The sequence below is a fragment of the Calidris pugnax genome, unplaced genomic scaffold, assembly GCF_001431845.1.
Source record: "Calidris pugnax isolate Ruff unplaced genomic scaffold, ASM143184v1 scaffold1, whole genome shotgun sequence".
Taxonomy (NCBI): domain Eukaryota; kingdom Metazoa; phylum Chordata; class Aves; order Charadriiformes; family Scolopacidae; genus Calidris; species Calidris pugnax.
The window spans coordinates 5,982,910-6,000,103 of NW_015090800.1; the positions used below are offsets into that span (position 1 = coordinate 5,982,910).

Below are 17,194 nucleotides of genomic sequence, written 5' to 3' on the forward strand. Positions count from 1 at the left end.
ACCCAGTGGCTGCATCATCAGCACCCAGGGCTCAAGCCGCAGCCTTGCACGGGAAGGAAGAGCATTTCTTTCTTTCCCTCTTAAAATAAAATAAAAGTAAAGGCCCTAAAAGGCATTCTGTCCTGTTTTAAAATCCTAAAGTTGATCTTCTTAAGCCTTGAAGGGAGACAGAGTGAGTGAGCGAGACCAAAGCCTTTAAGCTAATTAATACCTTCCCCTCCCTGCTGCTCGAAGAGATTTTTTTTTCTAAAAATACATCCATAGCCCATTTTAATGCCATCTTTCTTCACATCAATGTCCCAAATAAAGCAGAGGAGCTGAGCTGTCATCTCTATCTCAGGATCTTCCCCTCCCCTCACTTTGAAGCTGGGATAGGGAGAAAGAGAGGAGAAGAGGCCTTGGAGTCTGCTATCTGGGCAGGTTTCCTGTAGGAAGGGCTGATGGAGACAAGAGTATAGCCAGGCAAGAGATACAGATGGGATCTCACATGGGTGGTCTCCAAAAAGCCCCTTCCCTCTAGCCCCTGGGAGGAAGAGCCCAAGTGAAGAGAACATCCACCCCAGAAGGTGAATGTAACACCTGGCTTAGCTTTCAGAATATAAAAAAGCAGGTGTGCAGGAAACACAAAACCAGCTAGAAGGAGGAAAGCAGAGGTGGGTCTGTTTGATGCTAGAGAAGACAATCGTTATGTGTGTGTGTTGAGGTTGGAGGGCACCTCTTGGTGCCATCTCTTTGGAAAAGTACTCATCCATTCCAGAAAGATCCTTGAGCTTAATCCCTCCCTTCTGCTCCCTCAGAACTGCTTGGTGTTTCCTTTAGTAAGCATGCGCCATACATACGCTACCATACAGGTGTATTTACATGTGATGAGGTCTGCTAGGTCTCAGCAGAGGTCTCTGGTACAATGCTCCAAAATAATAACAACAGAAAGAGTTTTGGTGTTCAGAGTGAGGCCATCTTTGCGTTGTACTGCAGCTCAGGACAGTCTCTCCTCCTCTCGAGCTCTCTTTCACTCGTGCGCTCCCTCGCTTGGAACCGGCTGCTGCAAGGAGATAATATTTGAAGAGCGATGAGGAGAAAGCATGGCAAGTGGTACAAGTTCTCAGCTCCAGCTTAGCAGGCAGCAGCAGTGGTGGCAGGAGGAACTCCACCCCTGGGAGTGCCCCAAGGTCGGTCCTTGGCATGGGTGAGTCCGTTTCTCTCCGAGGCTGGTGAAGTTTTGGGGTGGGTACAAACCTATGGCCGGCTAAATGCAAGGTGAGGAAGGAGGTCGAGGAGTAGCAAACGGAAGACACAGTGCCTAGAAAGCAGCAGGTCATCAAGCCTCTCAGGAACAGGGCAGCAAAGTGCTACATGGGGACGGCAACGAGCACGGGAGGCCAGCTGGGCTGGCAGGGTGTGAGGATGTGTGAGCATGTAGGTTGGCAGGTTCTAGAGATGGCTCCTCACAATTAGCATCACCTTGAGGGGAGACAGGGTAAGAGTTAGGTCGGTCGGCTTCTTTTTTTTTTTTTTTTTTTTTTTCTTTTTTTTTTTTTTTAAAAAAATATCTTTTCCCTAGTTTTGCTTGTTTTTGTGCTTATGTGTAGAGGATTATGCATATACAATTTAAAAAAATATAGAATATTTTGTACACAATTTTCTGATTCCTTTTGAATCACCATCTCTGCAACAACCTTCTGACTACTAACATAGTTCTAACAAAGCAAAAAGGTTTGCACTGGAAATAATGGTGGACTCTATTAACAGTAGCAGGCTTATGACTGAGTTTATTTTAGCTACAGACTAAATTTTTGTGAAGTTTCCAGAGTGGCCAGATGTGAGAGAAATGCAATATTAGAAGATTACAAACTAGGAACTATGAATAAGGTGAAAACAAAGGCTGGAAATAGTGTGCTGAGTACGTTTATGAAGCTGAAACTCTCCAGAAAATCACAGAAATATTGGGTTCCCCTTGTTCTATGTGGGGTGGATTCCCAGCATGAATTTTCATTTGTGGAAACTGTAAACCTAAGGAGTAAAATGCACCATATACCCGCTTTATATCAGGTCCATAGGAGAGCGTGCTCTTTTTTTTTTTTTTTTTTTTTTTTTTCCTTCTTCTTTTACTTAAAAAATAAATCACAAACTAGATCTCTGTAGGCAGAAAGGGTCCCCGGGAGGTGGGAGGGAAGGGAAGCGGGGAAGTCTGTGCTGTTTTGGTGCTGGTGGTGTGGCTACACGAGGCTGCGTGAGCCACTGGAGTACCTGCGCCTCTGAAGCAGGGAGCTAGGGGGACAATACTGGTGGGGGTGGTTGTAGGGAGGTGGTGGAGGTGGAAGGGGAGGCTGATGGACCAGCTTCATGGGGGTCCCAGGGAGCCCAGTGCCCACACCACGCCAAGGGGTGGAGGTGCAGGAATCGGAGGTGACGTAGCGCGTCAGAGTCTGGTTGAGGGCCGGCTCCATCCGAGCGAGGCACGGCTTGTCCAAGACAATGACTTTGACAATCTGCTGGCACTGTACAAGTGTCCCCGCCGAGGCGGGGTGCGAGGGCACCAGTGCTGTCTCCAGCCGCTCCCGTGGCACCACGTTAAGACGCATGCTGGGCTGCATTCCACTCTCGGGCCCCAGGGCGGAGTTGTGCTGGTACGTTTGAAGCCTGTTGTGAATTGACACCTAGTTTAGAAACAGCCAAAGAAGCATTAAATGTTACAAGACTTTTCCCATCCGCTGCTACTGGCTGCCCTGAACCCCCACCACCACTCAGCCTCGCATGCATTAAAACCCTCAAAAAAAACCAACAGAACAGGCAAAACCCTGGCTGATAGCCCCCTCCTCCCTAAGTAGCCCCATCGTCCCCATCTAGGCCTAAGTGCCCCTGTCCTTTCCATCACGTCAAAGGCGGCAGGGCCGGCGTTCCCAAATGCAGTGCAACTTTGATTATCCAAACAGCACAGGGAACGAAAATCAACTCTCAGGAGTGGAGGCGTCCATGAATTCTCATGGTAATGAACAGACCTTGGAGGTCATGCCCTTGTCCCCACCAGCAAAAAGGAGAAGGGAACCAGACAGAAAAGTTTCAGATAATCGAGGTTGTACGTTTCCACAAAATGACAGTGGCTGAATCTGAGATAGAGAGAGACAGAGAGACTCAAGCCTTTCCCAGCTCCCTGCCTTTCTGAGTAGGAAGGTACACCACATGACTGGATAATCTGTTTACAAAGGAAAAAGCAGAAATCTGACATACTCTAGCAAAAGGCAGCTCCCTCTGATCCATTTGATGGTTTGTCAGTGAAAGGAAATGATTTTCAAAAAAAAGAAAAAAGAAAGAAAAAATGCCCGTCTAGCTCATACAATGATAAAAGAAATTCATGATGAAATGGCAGCAGATTAGATAATCTCAAAGAAATGGAAATGCTCCTCTGCTGGCAGAGTATTACTTGGGCAGCTGAAAGGGGGGAGGGAAGCAGGAGGTCATCAGGGTCCTCACAGAGAGATGCTGATAACGGAGTCAAATAAGGGAGCTCACTTAAGGGAGCCAGTTTAAAAGGAGGAGCTGGCCTGGACTGGAGGTCCCTAGGTGGGTACGCGGAGCAGGAAAATGGTGCTTCCTGAATGGTGGATGAAGCTATAGTTCCTCCTGGCAAGGATATGGGCTGATGGAGACCCCAAACCAGAGCAAAGTTGCCGGTTCAAAACTGAATGTCAGTCAAGTGACAAAGCCTGGGTAGGAAACAAGTGCTTGCAGGTTGGCATGGCACTTCCAGCTAGGCAGGGGTACAAATAGGCAGCCGGGACAGTGGGGGTGCTCTGATGGTCTGGCATGTTGGGTGGCAGCGCCAGCAACTGGGAAGCAGAAGCTGTGGAGTGGCAAAGCTTCCCACCATGCTGGAACGAGGACAAGCTGTCCATCCCTACTCAAGCATGGAGGTTGCTCAGACTCACTACACAGCAGGACACAATAATGTGTCAATATTCATTCAGAACATCCCATAGGAAAAAACTAGTTTCTGGGCCATGAAGTGCTAATGACATTAGGATACACAGAAGCCATTCTCCACATGGAAACAACAGGAATAGGAAATTGGTTGGGAGGGGCACCTTCCCAAGGACGGGGGTGTCTGCAGGGAAATAGGGTGCTCTTCAGGGAAAAGAAGAAGCACTCACTTCCCACAGAGAAGCTGAACTCTTTAAGTAAATATACTATGACAAGAGGGGAAAGAACTACCCTGGAAAAGGGCAAATTCAGGACAATGGAGATATTCCAGACAGGGAGAGAGTAGAAAGCAGTAGATAAGAATTTCAGTGTGAAGATCGCATTTTCCTGTTTCCTCACAGGCAGTGTGAGTATGGGTGTCTGTGAAGAAACAGGCAACCCACTGGATGCTAGACATCCCTGCAAAGATAGATGTACACAGGACAGCCAAGCTCCCTACCTAGGAAGATGAGGCTCTAGGGAAAGTCTCTGGTATACAGTGGCCATGCTTAATCCCCTTCAAGAGGGGATGGAGAGACAGAGTTGCAGAGATTGTGCAGGAAAGCTGGGCTGCGGGGAATTTGCATGTGATGCTGCATGGAGTTAGCATGTCAGAGAAGTCTTTAGTGGGGGTTCTCAGTCTCCCCATAAGCAGTGGGGTGGGTTAGTCTACAGCGTTTGGGAGCTTGGTCCATGAGGGATGTTACAGTTATAAAAACGGATTGAAAATGCTTTGAAGTTTAGTTTGGATTTGAAAGTTGTATTACCCGTCCTAGCAGTAACTTTTAATTGTATCTCTGGAAATTGGTAAAATTGTCAGTCTGGCTGGGGAGGCATTGATTAAAACCTGAGAAAAGAAACAACAGAGAATGTGAGAAGAGCTGAAGTGAGAGAGAATTACTTACCTCAGCTGCTCTGCACTCTACTTACCTCCACTGTGCTGTCCGAGACCTTCTCCCCCAAATCCTTCTTGCCTTTGGAATAAAACAAAAGGTCTCACTCATGAGGTCTGTACCTCTAGTCAAGAGCTGGTGCTCATACTGTGGACTGGAAAGCTAAAGGGAAAGGTGCAGGACCAGACAAGACTCTTGACTGCAAGAACAAATCCAGACTTCCTTGCAACCTGATCGCTGTTTAGTGGGCCCCTTTGGGGCCTACCCTTAGGTCCTGATACCAGTATCATTGAGTTGGTAGCCACTCACCTCTGCGTGAGTGGCTGGCATATGAGCCAAGGCATGAATGGACACAAAGCCTTTGATACAAAGAGGCTGGTCCAAATTGTTGGTGAAGAGGCTGGAGGAAATTGATTGCGCAGTTACCGTGTTGCATCAGTTCAGGAAAGAAAAAGTGGAGCAGGCTCTCCAACAGTTACCTGTGCTCCATCAGTAATGTCTCTTTGCTAGGTGTTATGGCTACGGACTGGGTAATGAGACTTTAATGGCTTTTCTAGGATATTTGAAGAATCCATATGTTCTCATATTTCCACTATTTGCCCAAGGCTAAAGGATACAAACCCAAACATCTCATTTTGCAGTTATCCTCACAGGAATCAATGAGAACACATTTGCAAAGAACCACTGCTTGACCAAGAGAAGTTGGGTGCCCTCTTACCTGTTGGAGAGCCTTGCTTGGACTGCAGTTCCATCTGGGCTCCATTGGTCCTTAATGAGAGAGTCTTTGCCCCTTGCTGTTTCTCCAGCTCCCCTGTAAGACAGACATGACATACGGCAGTGAATACTGAGAGGGATGAAGAGGACACCAGCATATTGAAGGAACAGTATGGGAAGTCAGCAAGGAGAATTAATGCAAGAAAATTACAGGAGAATGTCAAATAGGGAGGAAGAGAGGAACAGCCAAGAAAAAAAAAAAAAAAAAAAAGACGGAGACAGTGGAGGAGAACTTGACCTGTGGAAGAACTTATATATCTCCACATGACCTTCTATGTATGACCTGCATTTATACAGAATAGGTTATTGCTCCACAGGAGTGGATGCTGAGCTACTTTGGCTATTCAGTTTATCCAGTGAAAGGCCATCAAAGGCTACATGGACATCTAATCTGTCTAAGACAGGCCACAGAAGAACACAGTGCAGACTGCTTGTCCCCCAGACATTCCTGGAATGAAGGATAACTCTCCTAAAGGTTACCAGACCTGTCTTGTAATTCCCAGCTATCTACAGCTCATATTTGCATAGTCAAAGGAGGATGGGATGGAGGAGAGTTTTCTGGGTCTGACAGTCTAAGCTTCCCTGTTCCAGGCCATTGTATCATACCTTCTGCCTCATAAGCATTTTAAGTACTGAAGTTCTTCCATTTCTTCTGCTGGTGGGTAGTCACAGAGCCTGACTGTGTCTTTTACCCTATTGGTGAAGACAAGAACACTCCTGCACAGACTTCCTCTTCCCCCCTGTTCCTGAAGAACTAATTTCTTTTACCCTTTCTCCCTTGTAGACACATGCAGTGTGATGGCATTGGAGTGTGAATTGTTTTAGAGGCCCTTACATTCGATTCGTATCTGCTCCAGCTCTGTCACTTCTGCTATTGACTCTTTCAGATCTTCCACAAACTTCTGCATTTCCTCGGCGCCCAGAGCACAGAAGTGTAGTACCTGTTTCTTCTCTGAGCCTGAAACTGGAGTCACCAGTGTGATGCCATGGGGGTAGTCTGTAAAGAAGACGTGTTGACAAAACAAAGAGGCATTAGGCATTCTTGCTGGAGTAGCTGGATGCTTTGGTACTTCTGCAGGACAGAGGGTTTCCAACGTGAGCCCAAAGGAATGGCACACCTAGAGTTTGTCACACTGCAAATTGTTGGAACCTGCAGCATTCCAGCCCTCCAAGGGAACAGAATGGTCAAGTGCCACCAGCACCACAGCGCTGCCAAAACCAGAAAACACTAGCTCTTAGTTACACTTAGTACAACATTGGCTCTAGGAACCTGAGGTAGGACTCTAAAGCCCTTCTGAATCTGCGGAGGAGTAAACAGTATATATGAGGCCAACAACACTTTTTCTCCTGTGGGAGATGCAGCAGGAGAGGTTGGCTCCTGGAGTCAAAGCCAGAACACCCACAGTGGCAGGACTTCTCCCCAGTCTCTACTTGCACCAGCAGAGAACGTGGCAGAGATGTTAGGGCAGCATGGGTGGGGAGCTCATTGTGTTGTGCAGAGAATGGTACAGAGAAAGATGTTGGTTTGTAGATCTCCACTTAATACTCCCCAACAGGCAAAACAGACGGGAATGTAAACGAAAGGACATGACCAGAGAGTGAAAATATAACAAAAGGCCTTGTGTTTTAAAGATCAAGTTGGGTGTAGGGAGGTGGTGGCTGGAGTTTCAACCAAAAGAATCAGGAGAATGAGAGCATGCAGAGAACTTGCTACGCTTGTGACTTGACTTTCTCTACCTTTTGCTCAATGGTCTGTGGTTTCACTCCTTTATCTCCTTCCCTCTCACCCTTCTCTACATTTAATTTCCCTCTTCCCCTTTCCTGCTTTTTCTTCTCCTCCACTGCTACTGCATCTGCAGTCAAAGGACCAACCTGCTATGTGCTGCCAGCCATCAGCTCCCACCGTTTGTGTCCCAGGCCCCTTTTCCCACCCTGTGTCTGTCTCATCTGTTCAGATCACAAGCTCTTTAGGATATCTGCTTTTCTGTCTCTGCAGGGGATACACAACAGGTTGCTTTTGCCAGAAGATCCTTGGGCACTCAAAGGATTGTCACAATACCCCTGAAAGATGATTCCAGCTCTGATGGTGTCTCCTGGGGATGCTCCATTATGAATTACTCTTTTGTACATACAGGGATGTGAAAGCCTCTGCAGAGGGTAGGGTGATGAGAGAGTCACTCTTGCTGCCAATCGGGTAGAGGGAGGCTGTAAAAGACTTAGCATAGCCATAGTGCTGCTACAGTCTTCCTTCCTTGCAGCACGTTCTGCAGGTGCTCACAAAAACCCCAGTGGGCATCAGCCGTGCTTGCCTGGGACCGCTGTGCAGCCCCTCTGCCTGCGCCAGCAGGAAGCCTGCCTGTTTTTGGAACTCCTCCACCACACAACCAGCCTCAATCATGACACATCATGGCTCTATTCCCAGACCATCAAGGTCAGGCTGACTAGGGCTGGCCTCTCGCCATCCTTTGGTGGGTGCTGTTCCAAGGGCTCTGCTTCTGTCTTGGGAAGCTTTCAGCGCAGCGCGGCACGGCACAGTGCAGGATGTGGCAGCAGCACCTGAGCCTTTATCAATGTCAAAGGTAGAGGTGGGAGTTGTGACTTTGGGCATGAGGAGAGAGGGGGCTAAAGCTGGCAGCAGCAGTTTTATCAACAAGGTTCTCCACCTACAGTGGGCTCCTGAGAGCTCAATGAGATATATCTGGGGGTTGATTCCCTCATTCCTCCCCACTAGTGCTCTCCCTGCTGCCATGACAAGCCAGATCCTTCAATGACCTTAATTCAGCCCTTCTGTAGATACTCAGGCCTAGTGAGAGGAGCCTCTTCTCATCACATTGTACCTGCACAGTGATCTCCTCAGCACCAAGCCTCAGTTTTCTCTCCTCCACTTTTAACCCTGATGGAATTTCTCTTCTGATGCAAACTCACATTGGGTGACACAGCCTCCTCCCTCCTTCTCTTTTTCCCTGCCAAATGCCTCTCGGCAACCAAGGAGAAATGGACTTACATTCATTCTCAAAGAGATGGAACTGCATCCCTAGCAGGCCGACCGACTTGCAAAATGTGTACGTTGAGGAGCTTTTCTTCTTGGGGCAAAGCTTGAGGATCTGTTGGAGGAAGAGATGCATCATTGGGCAGGGTAGCTGGGAACAGTGAGGCAAGAACAATGTGAACTGCTCAAAGCAAAAAAGCTTTTTGCGAGCTCTGTTAATTGTACATGGGAGTAACACTTGGTGACTGACAGGCATTTTGCCCAGAAAGCTGCCTGGCATGCTGCACTTGTAACAACACTTCTGAAATTCTGTATGCATGGCTCTGGGGCCCATTCAGCTCCCTGTCTCCCAGGGGTACTGGCTTTTTGATGCCCACATTTCTGACTTTGCAAGGGTCATTCTCTTCACCAAGGGCCAGATCAAAAGGCGAAAGGAAGCCTGTCAGAAATACCTTAGAGCTGGAAACAGGCTGGAAACATATGTGAATTCTGTGCTGTCCTCATTCCCTTAGCGCTAGTTCTTATGGATCTGATCTATCCCATGGAGTAGAGGGACAGCAAGGAGCAGAACCTCTCCCCACGTTCACAATTGTACAAATGGGCGCAGAGGAACAGGTGGGGAAAGCTCTCTTGTCCTCTGCTCCTCCTACAAAAGGGTTTGGGTTTAGCCTTACATTTGCAACATCCACAGTTTCATTTTGCCATTAAATTCAGCAGAACTTCCACCTTGTTTGGCCTCCTCCTAGTCTCAGCGTACCTCTGCACTCCCTTTTACCTGTCTGAACTCAGTTGCAAGGTTGCTGGGGCAGAACACTTTTAAAAGTACTATACCCATTTGGGGCTCCAGTAAGTCATATCTACTCTCCTGCAGCCTTTGCAATGTTAAAGGCAATAGTTGTAAAGTGTCTAGCAGGAAAGATTTAAAGTGCATGGGAGGGCTCTGTCTACTACAGTACAAACAGACAAAGAAATGAACCTCCCTTTCATGAAATGAACCTCCCTGCCAGCAAAGGCATGAGAGAGAGCAGTGACATTGCTTGGATGGCTGTGGGATGTGACAGTTTGCTTTTTCATGGGTTAGAGGAGTTTTAGATTTGGTACGTTTTTTAACAGTGAAGGATCCACAACTGACTCCTACAACAATGATGGACCAGGAGATGGTCTGTCCTTAGGACAGGGGAAATGGATGTTGTGGACTGGTTTTAGATTTCTTCATCGAAATCAGGGTGAGTTTTATCACTGCAGTGCCTAATTGTCAGAGAGCACTCACCACCAGCAGGTCATTGAAGAGAAAAACTTCCCTCTGGTGAGCTGCCTGCTTCTGCACTTTGTTCACATCAGTCACTTCGTACAAGCGGCTGCAGCAGACCAGCCGGCGATGGGGCACGGACAGAACCTGCAGAAGACCCACAAGAGCATGAAGAGGCTGAGGGAGGTGCAACTGTGGGTCTCCCCCCTCCTCAGTCTGCACAACCCTGCCCAGGGACAGTAGCACAAGCCAGTTCTACCCACTCTGCCCACTCAAATCATCTCCTCACCACCACTCCTCACCATCACTTTTCCTGCTGGTGCAACAGCAGAGAGAGCTATGCCTTTGTCATCTGGATAAATCAGAGGAGTGGGACAGGCTGTAGGCAACCCTCTTGCTCACACGTCCTATCTTCATGTACCTCTGGCTTCCAATCACTGGGTGACTGCTCATCTTCTCTCACTCCACTGGACACCTTGCAGGTTTCTTGGGCTTTGGGAAATTATTCTGCTCATTTTGGGTAAACAGTTTGCGTGATTTTGCATTACAGATTGGTTACTGCTAAAGAAGCTGTCTCTGCATTTGGGGGTCTCTTAACGCCAGCAATCCTTAGGGAACTCATTAGAGACAGATAGGTGAAATTTGTTTTCTATCACTTTGCTTTCCGCTTCCTACACCCTGACAAGGCCTGAAAGTTTGAAGTACTGCAGAGCTATCTCTGGAGTATTGGCAGGCAAGACCTGCATTGGCAGGCAGGACCTGCAATGAGATTCTTGGGCAAACAATTACCGCACCAGATACTGTAAACTCTGGCCAAGGAGATCCTCCAAAATTAGGAAAGAATGAGATAGCAAGGAAGAAAGTGTTTGGAGAAAAAAGAGTGAATTCATCAATATAGGCAAATAAAGTATTACAGAAGAGGAGTAGGGGCAGGAAAAAGGCAGAAAAGAGGGCAGTGAGGGAGGTGGGGGTGAAGGGGGTGAGTGGATGTTAGCAGGGTTATGGGTGCTTACCGTTTTCATTCCAACTATGGACTTCTCCACTTTGGTGACATAAGTCACGTGGTCCTCATTGGATTTTAGCTCTTTCTGCTGGATTCTCTCATAGATCCCCACCACCAGCTCCCGTGGGATGTCAGCACCGTCGTCTACCCCTGCCAAACACAGAAAATGTTGGGCAGGCTAGGCAGGGAGAAAAGGAAAACAAGTGGCCCCTGACAGGTAACTACTGCCTCTGCGCTGTGCAATGCTGGAAAGACTGAAAGGAAAGAGCAATACTTTGCTTTACGCTGTCTTCTTTCTTGCTCTAACACATCTAATGCACCAGCAGAAGTGACTGACATCTCTAAGGCCAATGCAGAAGATTTCATTATTCCTTTGCTCTGCATGGTGGCTCCTTTCCATGTGTTCCCTAAGGTTTTATAGCCACAATTTCACATTCATATATCTTGGGCCACTCAGCAGCAACCCCTGCATTGATTTCATATCATCAGAAGTGCTAGATGTGGAGGAGATCTATGGTGGGATTCAGCTGTTCCTCTTGCCAATGCAAGCGTCAGCTCTCTTGTTTGCTCGGTGGCCTCCATCATCTTCCTTTTGTGGTGTCTCTTAGGAGTAATAATTCCCTGTTATTCTATCTGTGATATCTCTGTCTTGGCCCTGTCCCTTTCCTCTTTTACATCTCCTTAGATAACTCTTCAATTTTTGCTGTCTGACCCTTGCAGAGCCTTGCAGAAAAATTTTCTTTCCCCCTTTCTTGATCCAAACACCACAAATTAAACTGCCAGTCTTTCCTCTGAACTAAATTCCTTCAGTCATTTTATATTCATTTTCTCTGCTTTCCCTCCAGCTCCCTGATCTGACAGGTACTACCCTGAGTCATGCAGGTGAGGAACTGCTGAGGAACGGAGAGGCATTTTCATCTCCTGGCTCCCTCATCCACATCCTTGCAAATACATCCTGAATAATCTGTGTTTTTCAAACACAGGCTGGTGAAGCTACTGACCTGGGCACTAGCCTGCAAGTGAGCCTGGAATGAACTGTCTCCCCTTATCTGTAACGGGGTGACATGCACTTGCTCTAGTGAGTTGTGGTGTGTTACATACTAGAGGTGAGTGATCCTTGCATTGGTTGAATTCATTGTGAAGTGGCAGATTTTCAAGTAACTCTAAGTGTAAGTTAACATAAAAAACCCTTTTGAGTTAGTGCTACCAGCTGTAATACCAAAGGGAATGATGGCAGATATCAGCCCCATTCAGTATCTCAGGAAATAACTTGAAAGAGGGCCTCAGTGTCACATTATACCAGTCTGAAGTGGATGACAAATTGGGGAAGGTGTGGGAGGCTGAGACGACACTTTCTGAACAGCAGCCACGACAAAGAAACAAGTCAAAGGAACCCACAGAAGTTAAAAATCTAGACAGGGATTTACACTGAGAAAACTTTGAGGGAGCTTCATTGGAATTGCAGATGTGCAGTAAGAGACACTTGGAAGATGTTGGACCTAGGATGACCTAGGAGTAAACAAGCCTGGAAAATTAGACAAGAATTTGTCTAGCCATGATGTCAAAAAGGCCAAACAATACTAAGCTGCATTAGCAGATCTGAAAATAAGGAGGAGGCAGTGGCTCTATATCTGAGTATGTTGTGACCACATCTGAAAAAGTGCTTTTAGCAACCTATTACTAAGATGGGAAAGACTGACCTTGAAATACAGAAGAAAATTTATTTGGGGAACTAACGTATCAGAAATTGTGAAGAGGTAATGTATGCATGAACTCTGTCAGGCCTACAGTTACTATAAGTAATTGCAAGCAATTAAGAAGGGGGAGATTTAGCCTGAATAGAAGGAAAATGTGTTCATACATTCAAAGCAGCAAGGAGGGGAATGGCTTGTTTAGCACAATCCAGCAGGGTCTAAGAAGGATGGAACTGAACAATAGGAAAATGTAATACAATGGACTGCTTCCAAGCAGTGAGATCTATTAAAAGATGAAACCATTTCTCAAGGAAAATGGCTGGTTAGTGAGAAGGCTGGACAGCTTTCTGCAGAAGACAGAGCCTAGACTTTCCCCTTCCCTGGAATTCTAGAGGACACCTCAAAAGGCCCTCCATGGATAGCTCACAGGGAGCAGCAGTAGGTCTGGAGAAAGGCAGCTCCACTAGGTTTTTGCTGCCTTCACCTAGGCAGAATTTAGAGCAGAAAGAGGGGAAAAAAAAATCAAAGCAAGACACTCACCTCTCAGATTGCGAATGAAGTCCTCCAGCATCATCTTCCTGTCAGGCTTGATGTTGGGGCTGTACATGTCCGTATTGAGGAGGATGATTGCAAAGGCCAAGATGAAGATGGTGTCCGGGTTGTGAAACTGCTGGACCACATCTGGGTTACACATGCAGTACCTCTGGCTGCAGCAGGAGGGATGCACACACTTAACATGAAAGTCCTCTGTTCCAGGGTGGCAATGGCTTAGTCACAAGTGGATCAAATTCCTCCTTTCACTCCACCTCTCACACAAATGAGAAGGACCCGGCTGCTCTCTGAAGCCATATTTACCCACCAATGGCTGAAGTAGATGACTGAAAGTTCAGCCTTCTTGTCTTAAGGAACCAAAATGGCAAGTGAGACTAGAGAGGACTACTCAGACTGGTGTCACTACGAAAAGGTAATATAGGAGGTGTATGCTCCAGCCTGCCTTGCTAAGGGCACAGCACTCCTCTGGATGTACCAGGGGAGCAACCCAGCACCTCTGCAAGCCCCAGTGCTGCTCTTCCTGGGAGACACCAATGAACAGGGAGTCCCTTGCTGGCAGACATGTCAGGTCTGGCCTCCTCTGGGCCTTTGTGCCCTTCATGCCACTGAATATCTGACAAGGACATGGCTCTGCTGCAGCAGTGGCACAGAGGATTCTGGGCTTCAGAAGCCCCTCCATGATCACCTTGTTTGGAAGGGAGGTCCTTGGCCACTCATTCCATGGCTGCTTCATGTTTTCTGCCTTGGGTGTGCTCTATGTTTCCACCTGGTTTCAGCAGTGGGGCTGCAGGGCTCATTCTCTTACCTGAAAGCCTCAATGAGCCGCTCGACCTTCTGCGCCTCCCCCTGCACGCGGATGTGGGCCTGGAATTTCCGCAGGGCTTCGTCCAGCTCCATGCCTGAGAAGTCCATCTCGTCCACCACACAGCTGTGGGAGGGGAACACAGCCTTCATCAGCACCTCCTCCCACCGAGGACTCCAGGCAGGCACCTTCACTGAGGTGCCAAGGCTCGGTACCCAAGGAAAATACCATGGGAGAGGCCCTGAGACGTCACTACAGCTGCCCAGATGGTACTCAAAATGGGCAGTAATTTCAGACAAGTGATTCCTGCATCCTACAGCAGATGGGAAATTCTTGTGCCTAACCATATGTATATATGCATGAGTGTATATATACACCATGATATATATATATCTCATATCATACCATATACAGCATATATACAGCATTGACGTATACATATACAAAGAAGGTGTATGTATATGTGTTGATATTTATCTAAATCTAACCAGATACAGATATCACAGAATCACCATGGTTGGAAGGGACCTCTGAGATCATCAAGTCCAACCTTAAAAAAAAAAAAACAACCAAAAAAACCTCACCACGTCTAAATTGACATAGATAGACACCAATATCAATATAGATATAGATCCATCTATTTCTGCCTTTCCTATCATCTGGCAATCATTTACACATTGTCCCTTCCTGTCTCCCTCTCAGCACATAGACTTGTTCACTACCCACTTATCCATCCTTCCCTTATTCACTGTGCTGTTCCTGCATTTGTCCCCTCCTCATCTTTCATTCAGTCCAGCATACATCCCCATTTGCAACCTATACCTTCTTCACCACTCATTACTCCCACCCAACCGCTGCAGCAACAATGTTCATTAGGTCTTTAAAGACCAGAGCCAGCTCAGAGAAAATAGGAAATGGTAGCTGTTGTACAGAAATAACATTGCAACGTCAGCTGGCTTGTAACACCAAGGTTGGGTAAAACTCTGCCCATGCAGTCAAACATCTGGACTCCCCAACAGTTAATTCTGTCCAAACCTATATTCATTTTATACATTTCTACCAATTCCACACGATCTTTTCCATTTCCACCATATCCCACTACCATCCTTCCCTGTTATCTGCTGGACATCCTTCACCTCATACATCTGGTATTGCTTTTCCTTTTACAGTGATGCATTGCACACCGGTAACTCATAGACAATTTAGATACCCAAAGAAGGGGATGAATCATCTCTTGTTTCCCACTAAAATATTCTCAGCTTATAAAGGTCCTACTGTTAGCCTCTAAAACCCACTACTACAGTTCTGGCTGTTTGGATTAGTCAAATAATCTAGTCGTCCTTATTCTTACTGCATGATATTTTGGTAATTTGTAATGACAACACCTTTCCCATGTGGCTTCAGCACATTTTGTTAAGAGTATTCCTACCTTTTGTGTACAGGTCATTACTGCAAGCATTAATCAAAAGACTAGAGTCAGAAAACTCTGCTCATAACCTCCCTTAGGCTCAGCTTCCCATTTCAGCAGAGTATGCAGGCACTAATGTCTGCATCAACCAGTTCTCTCCTCATTTACCATTCCTCTCCTAATTTCTCTCTCTTCTACTCTCAACTAACAATTTCTCATGTCAAATGCTTTACTGAAATCTAAAATTACCTTCTGCATGTCCCTTGTCTAGAAAACCAGTTATTTTAACAAAGAAAGACATTGAATTAATCTATTCTCCACTGGCTTTGGTATGTACCATTTACCTTCCTGTCTGCCATTCTTTCCCATAAATAAATTCTCAGAGCTGACATTCTGACAGACCAAGAAATTTGCAGGTTCCAAAATCCCACTTTCCTTAAGCCTTCCTTAAGTACAAAGTTACTAATTTGCTAATCATTGCTCATATGGCACCACCTGAACACTGTAAGTGTATTAAAAATTCAAGGACTTCATATTTTCTACCTTGGATGCTAATTCTATCTCCCTCCACCCCCCGCCCTTTATCTCATCCTCTGTGCTGTGTTCGGTTTGCTTTCTCATGTTGTAAAGGATAAACTGACCCCAAATTTAGGGTTAGGAGGAAATTTTCCCCAGTACAGGTTGTCTGGGACTATATGAGGAGTAGTACAGGGAAAACAGAGGAGGGGAGGATTAGTTCTTGTCTGGATTCTTCCATTTGCTAGGATTATCTGGAAATTTTACCAAACAAACCTCTGCTAAAGGGATGTGCTCTCATGAGTTTCTTCTTCTTCCCTTCTGTGATAAACTGGAGATGTGTCTGTTGGTCTTTTCTATAGTGCTGCAGCTTGCTGTAGGCTCTTGGGAAGTGTTTTGTGAGCTAAGTTGTTGAATGCCATGTGCAGCCTTGCTAGAACAAAAATCTATTGCATGATGTCTCAAACGGGCGAGGGACAGGGGTCAAAATGCTCAGAGATGTCTCTCCATCACCCTATTGATTCAAGAGTTGAGGTATCATGGCTGAATTGGAGGGACACCTCCAGAATAACTTACCAAGAGCTCTGGCTGAACATGGAGTTTTGAGTATCTTCTAAGGTTGGAGTCCTTACAAACTCAACTAGGAAATGTGTGCTCTTTCCCTGCACAAACTCCACATAATCAAAATGTAGGAACAAGGACAGAGACTCAGTGGGGAGGCGCTCATAGGGAATTTTACATTAAATCTTTCTTTTTCCTCTCCAACAGGTGGACAGCAAAAGCACTCACAAATGGTTCCTGGCAACAGCAAAAGCTTCCTCCACTACCTCTTCCCTTTGTTATTTTTTTTTTTCTCATACTCAGATGCCCCTCGGGTTGACATCAAGGCACTCTGCTTCTCAGAATTTATCTTTGATAGTAAGAAAAGTTTTTATCTGGTTAGTCATTATTGTGTTCACAGCTGCAACCACCTCTGCAGTTGGACTTTTGTTATTATTTTTCAGTCCTTTCCAATGAGTGATGTTTCTCAGCATTGACCCCAATAATTTTGCTGTTATTGTCTGTTTCCAGACATGTGAAAGCAGAGTCCTTTCATACACCACTGAGACCCTCTGAGGTCACCTTAGTAACCCCAATCCACAAGCACTAAATCATGTATCTTTCGCTCTCTCCCTCATTGACCAATCCTTCCCTCGCCACACAGGCTGCTCTAACACATCCTCCCTTTTCTGTACAAATCTCAAATACTAAAGTCAATGCCCTTGATACAGAAAGCATCAAGCCTTTATTAAGACAAGTAGGACAAGGCGGCTGTTTATAGCTCTTTTCAAACTCAAACAGGCATTGCTACATGAGT

At 46.4% G+C, this 17,194-nt stretch overlaps 1 protein-coding gene across 6 annotated transcripts in view; it reads right to left on the reverse strand.

Moving 5' to 3' along the window:
- Positions 1–2,076: 2,076 nt before the first annotated feature.
- Positions 2,077–17,194, reverse strand: part of IQSEC3 (IQ motif and Sec7 domain 3) — a 59,277-nt gene continuing 44,159 nt past the window's right edge. For 3 of the 6 annotated variants that reach the window (XM_014937206.1, XM_014937207.1, XM_014937201.1), the window contains 9 exons: positions 13,917–14,039; positions 13,100–13,266; positions 10,876–11,015; positions 9,884–10,009; positions 8,629–8,728; positions 6,460–6,621; positions 5,569–5,661; positions 4,888–4,931; positions 2,077–2,657 (listed from right to left, as the gene is read on the reverse strand). In XM_014937206.1, the coding sequence (XP_014792692.1) occupies positions 2,217–2,657; positions 4,888–4,931; positions 5,569–5,661; positions 6,460–6,621; positions 8,629–8,728; positions 9,884–10,009; positions 10,876–11,015; positions 13,100–13,266; positions 13,917–14,039 (1,396 nt within the window). In that variant the 3' untranslated portion in view covers positions 2,077–2,216. Of the gene's footprint in view, positions 2,658–4,724; positions 4,805–4,887; positions 4,932–5,568; positions 5,662–6,459; positions 6,622–8,628; positions 8,729–9,883; positions 10,010–10,875; positions 11,016–13,099; positions 13,267–13,916; positions 14,040–17,194 lie in introns of all 6 variants that reach the window. The other 3 variants (XM_014937204.1, XM_014937203.1, XM_014937205.1) reach the window with 3 other exon arrangements.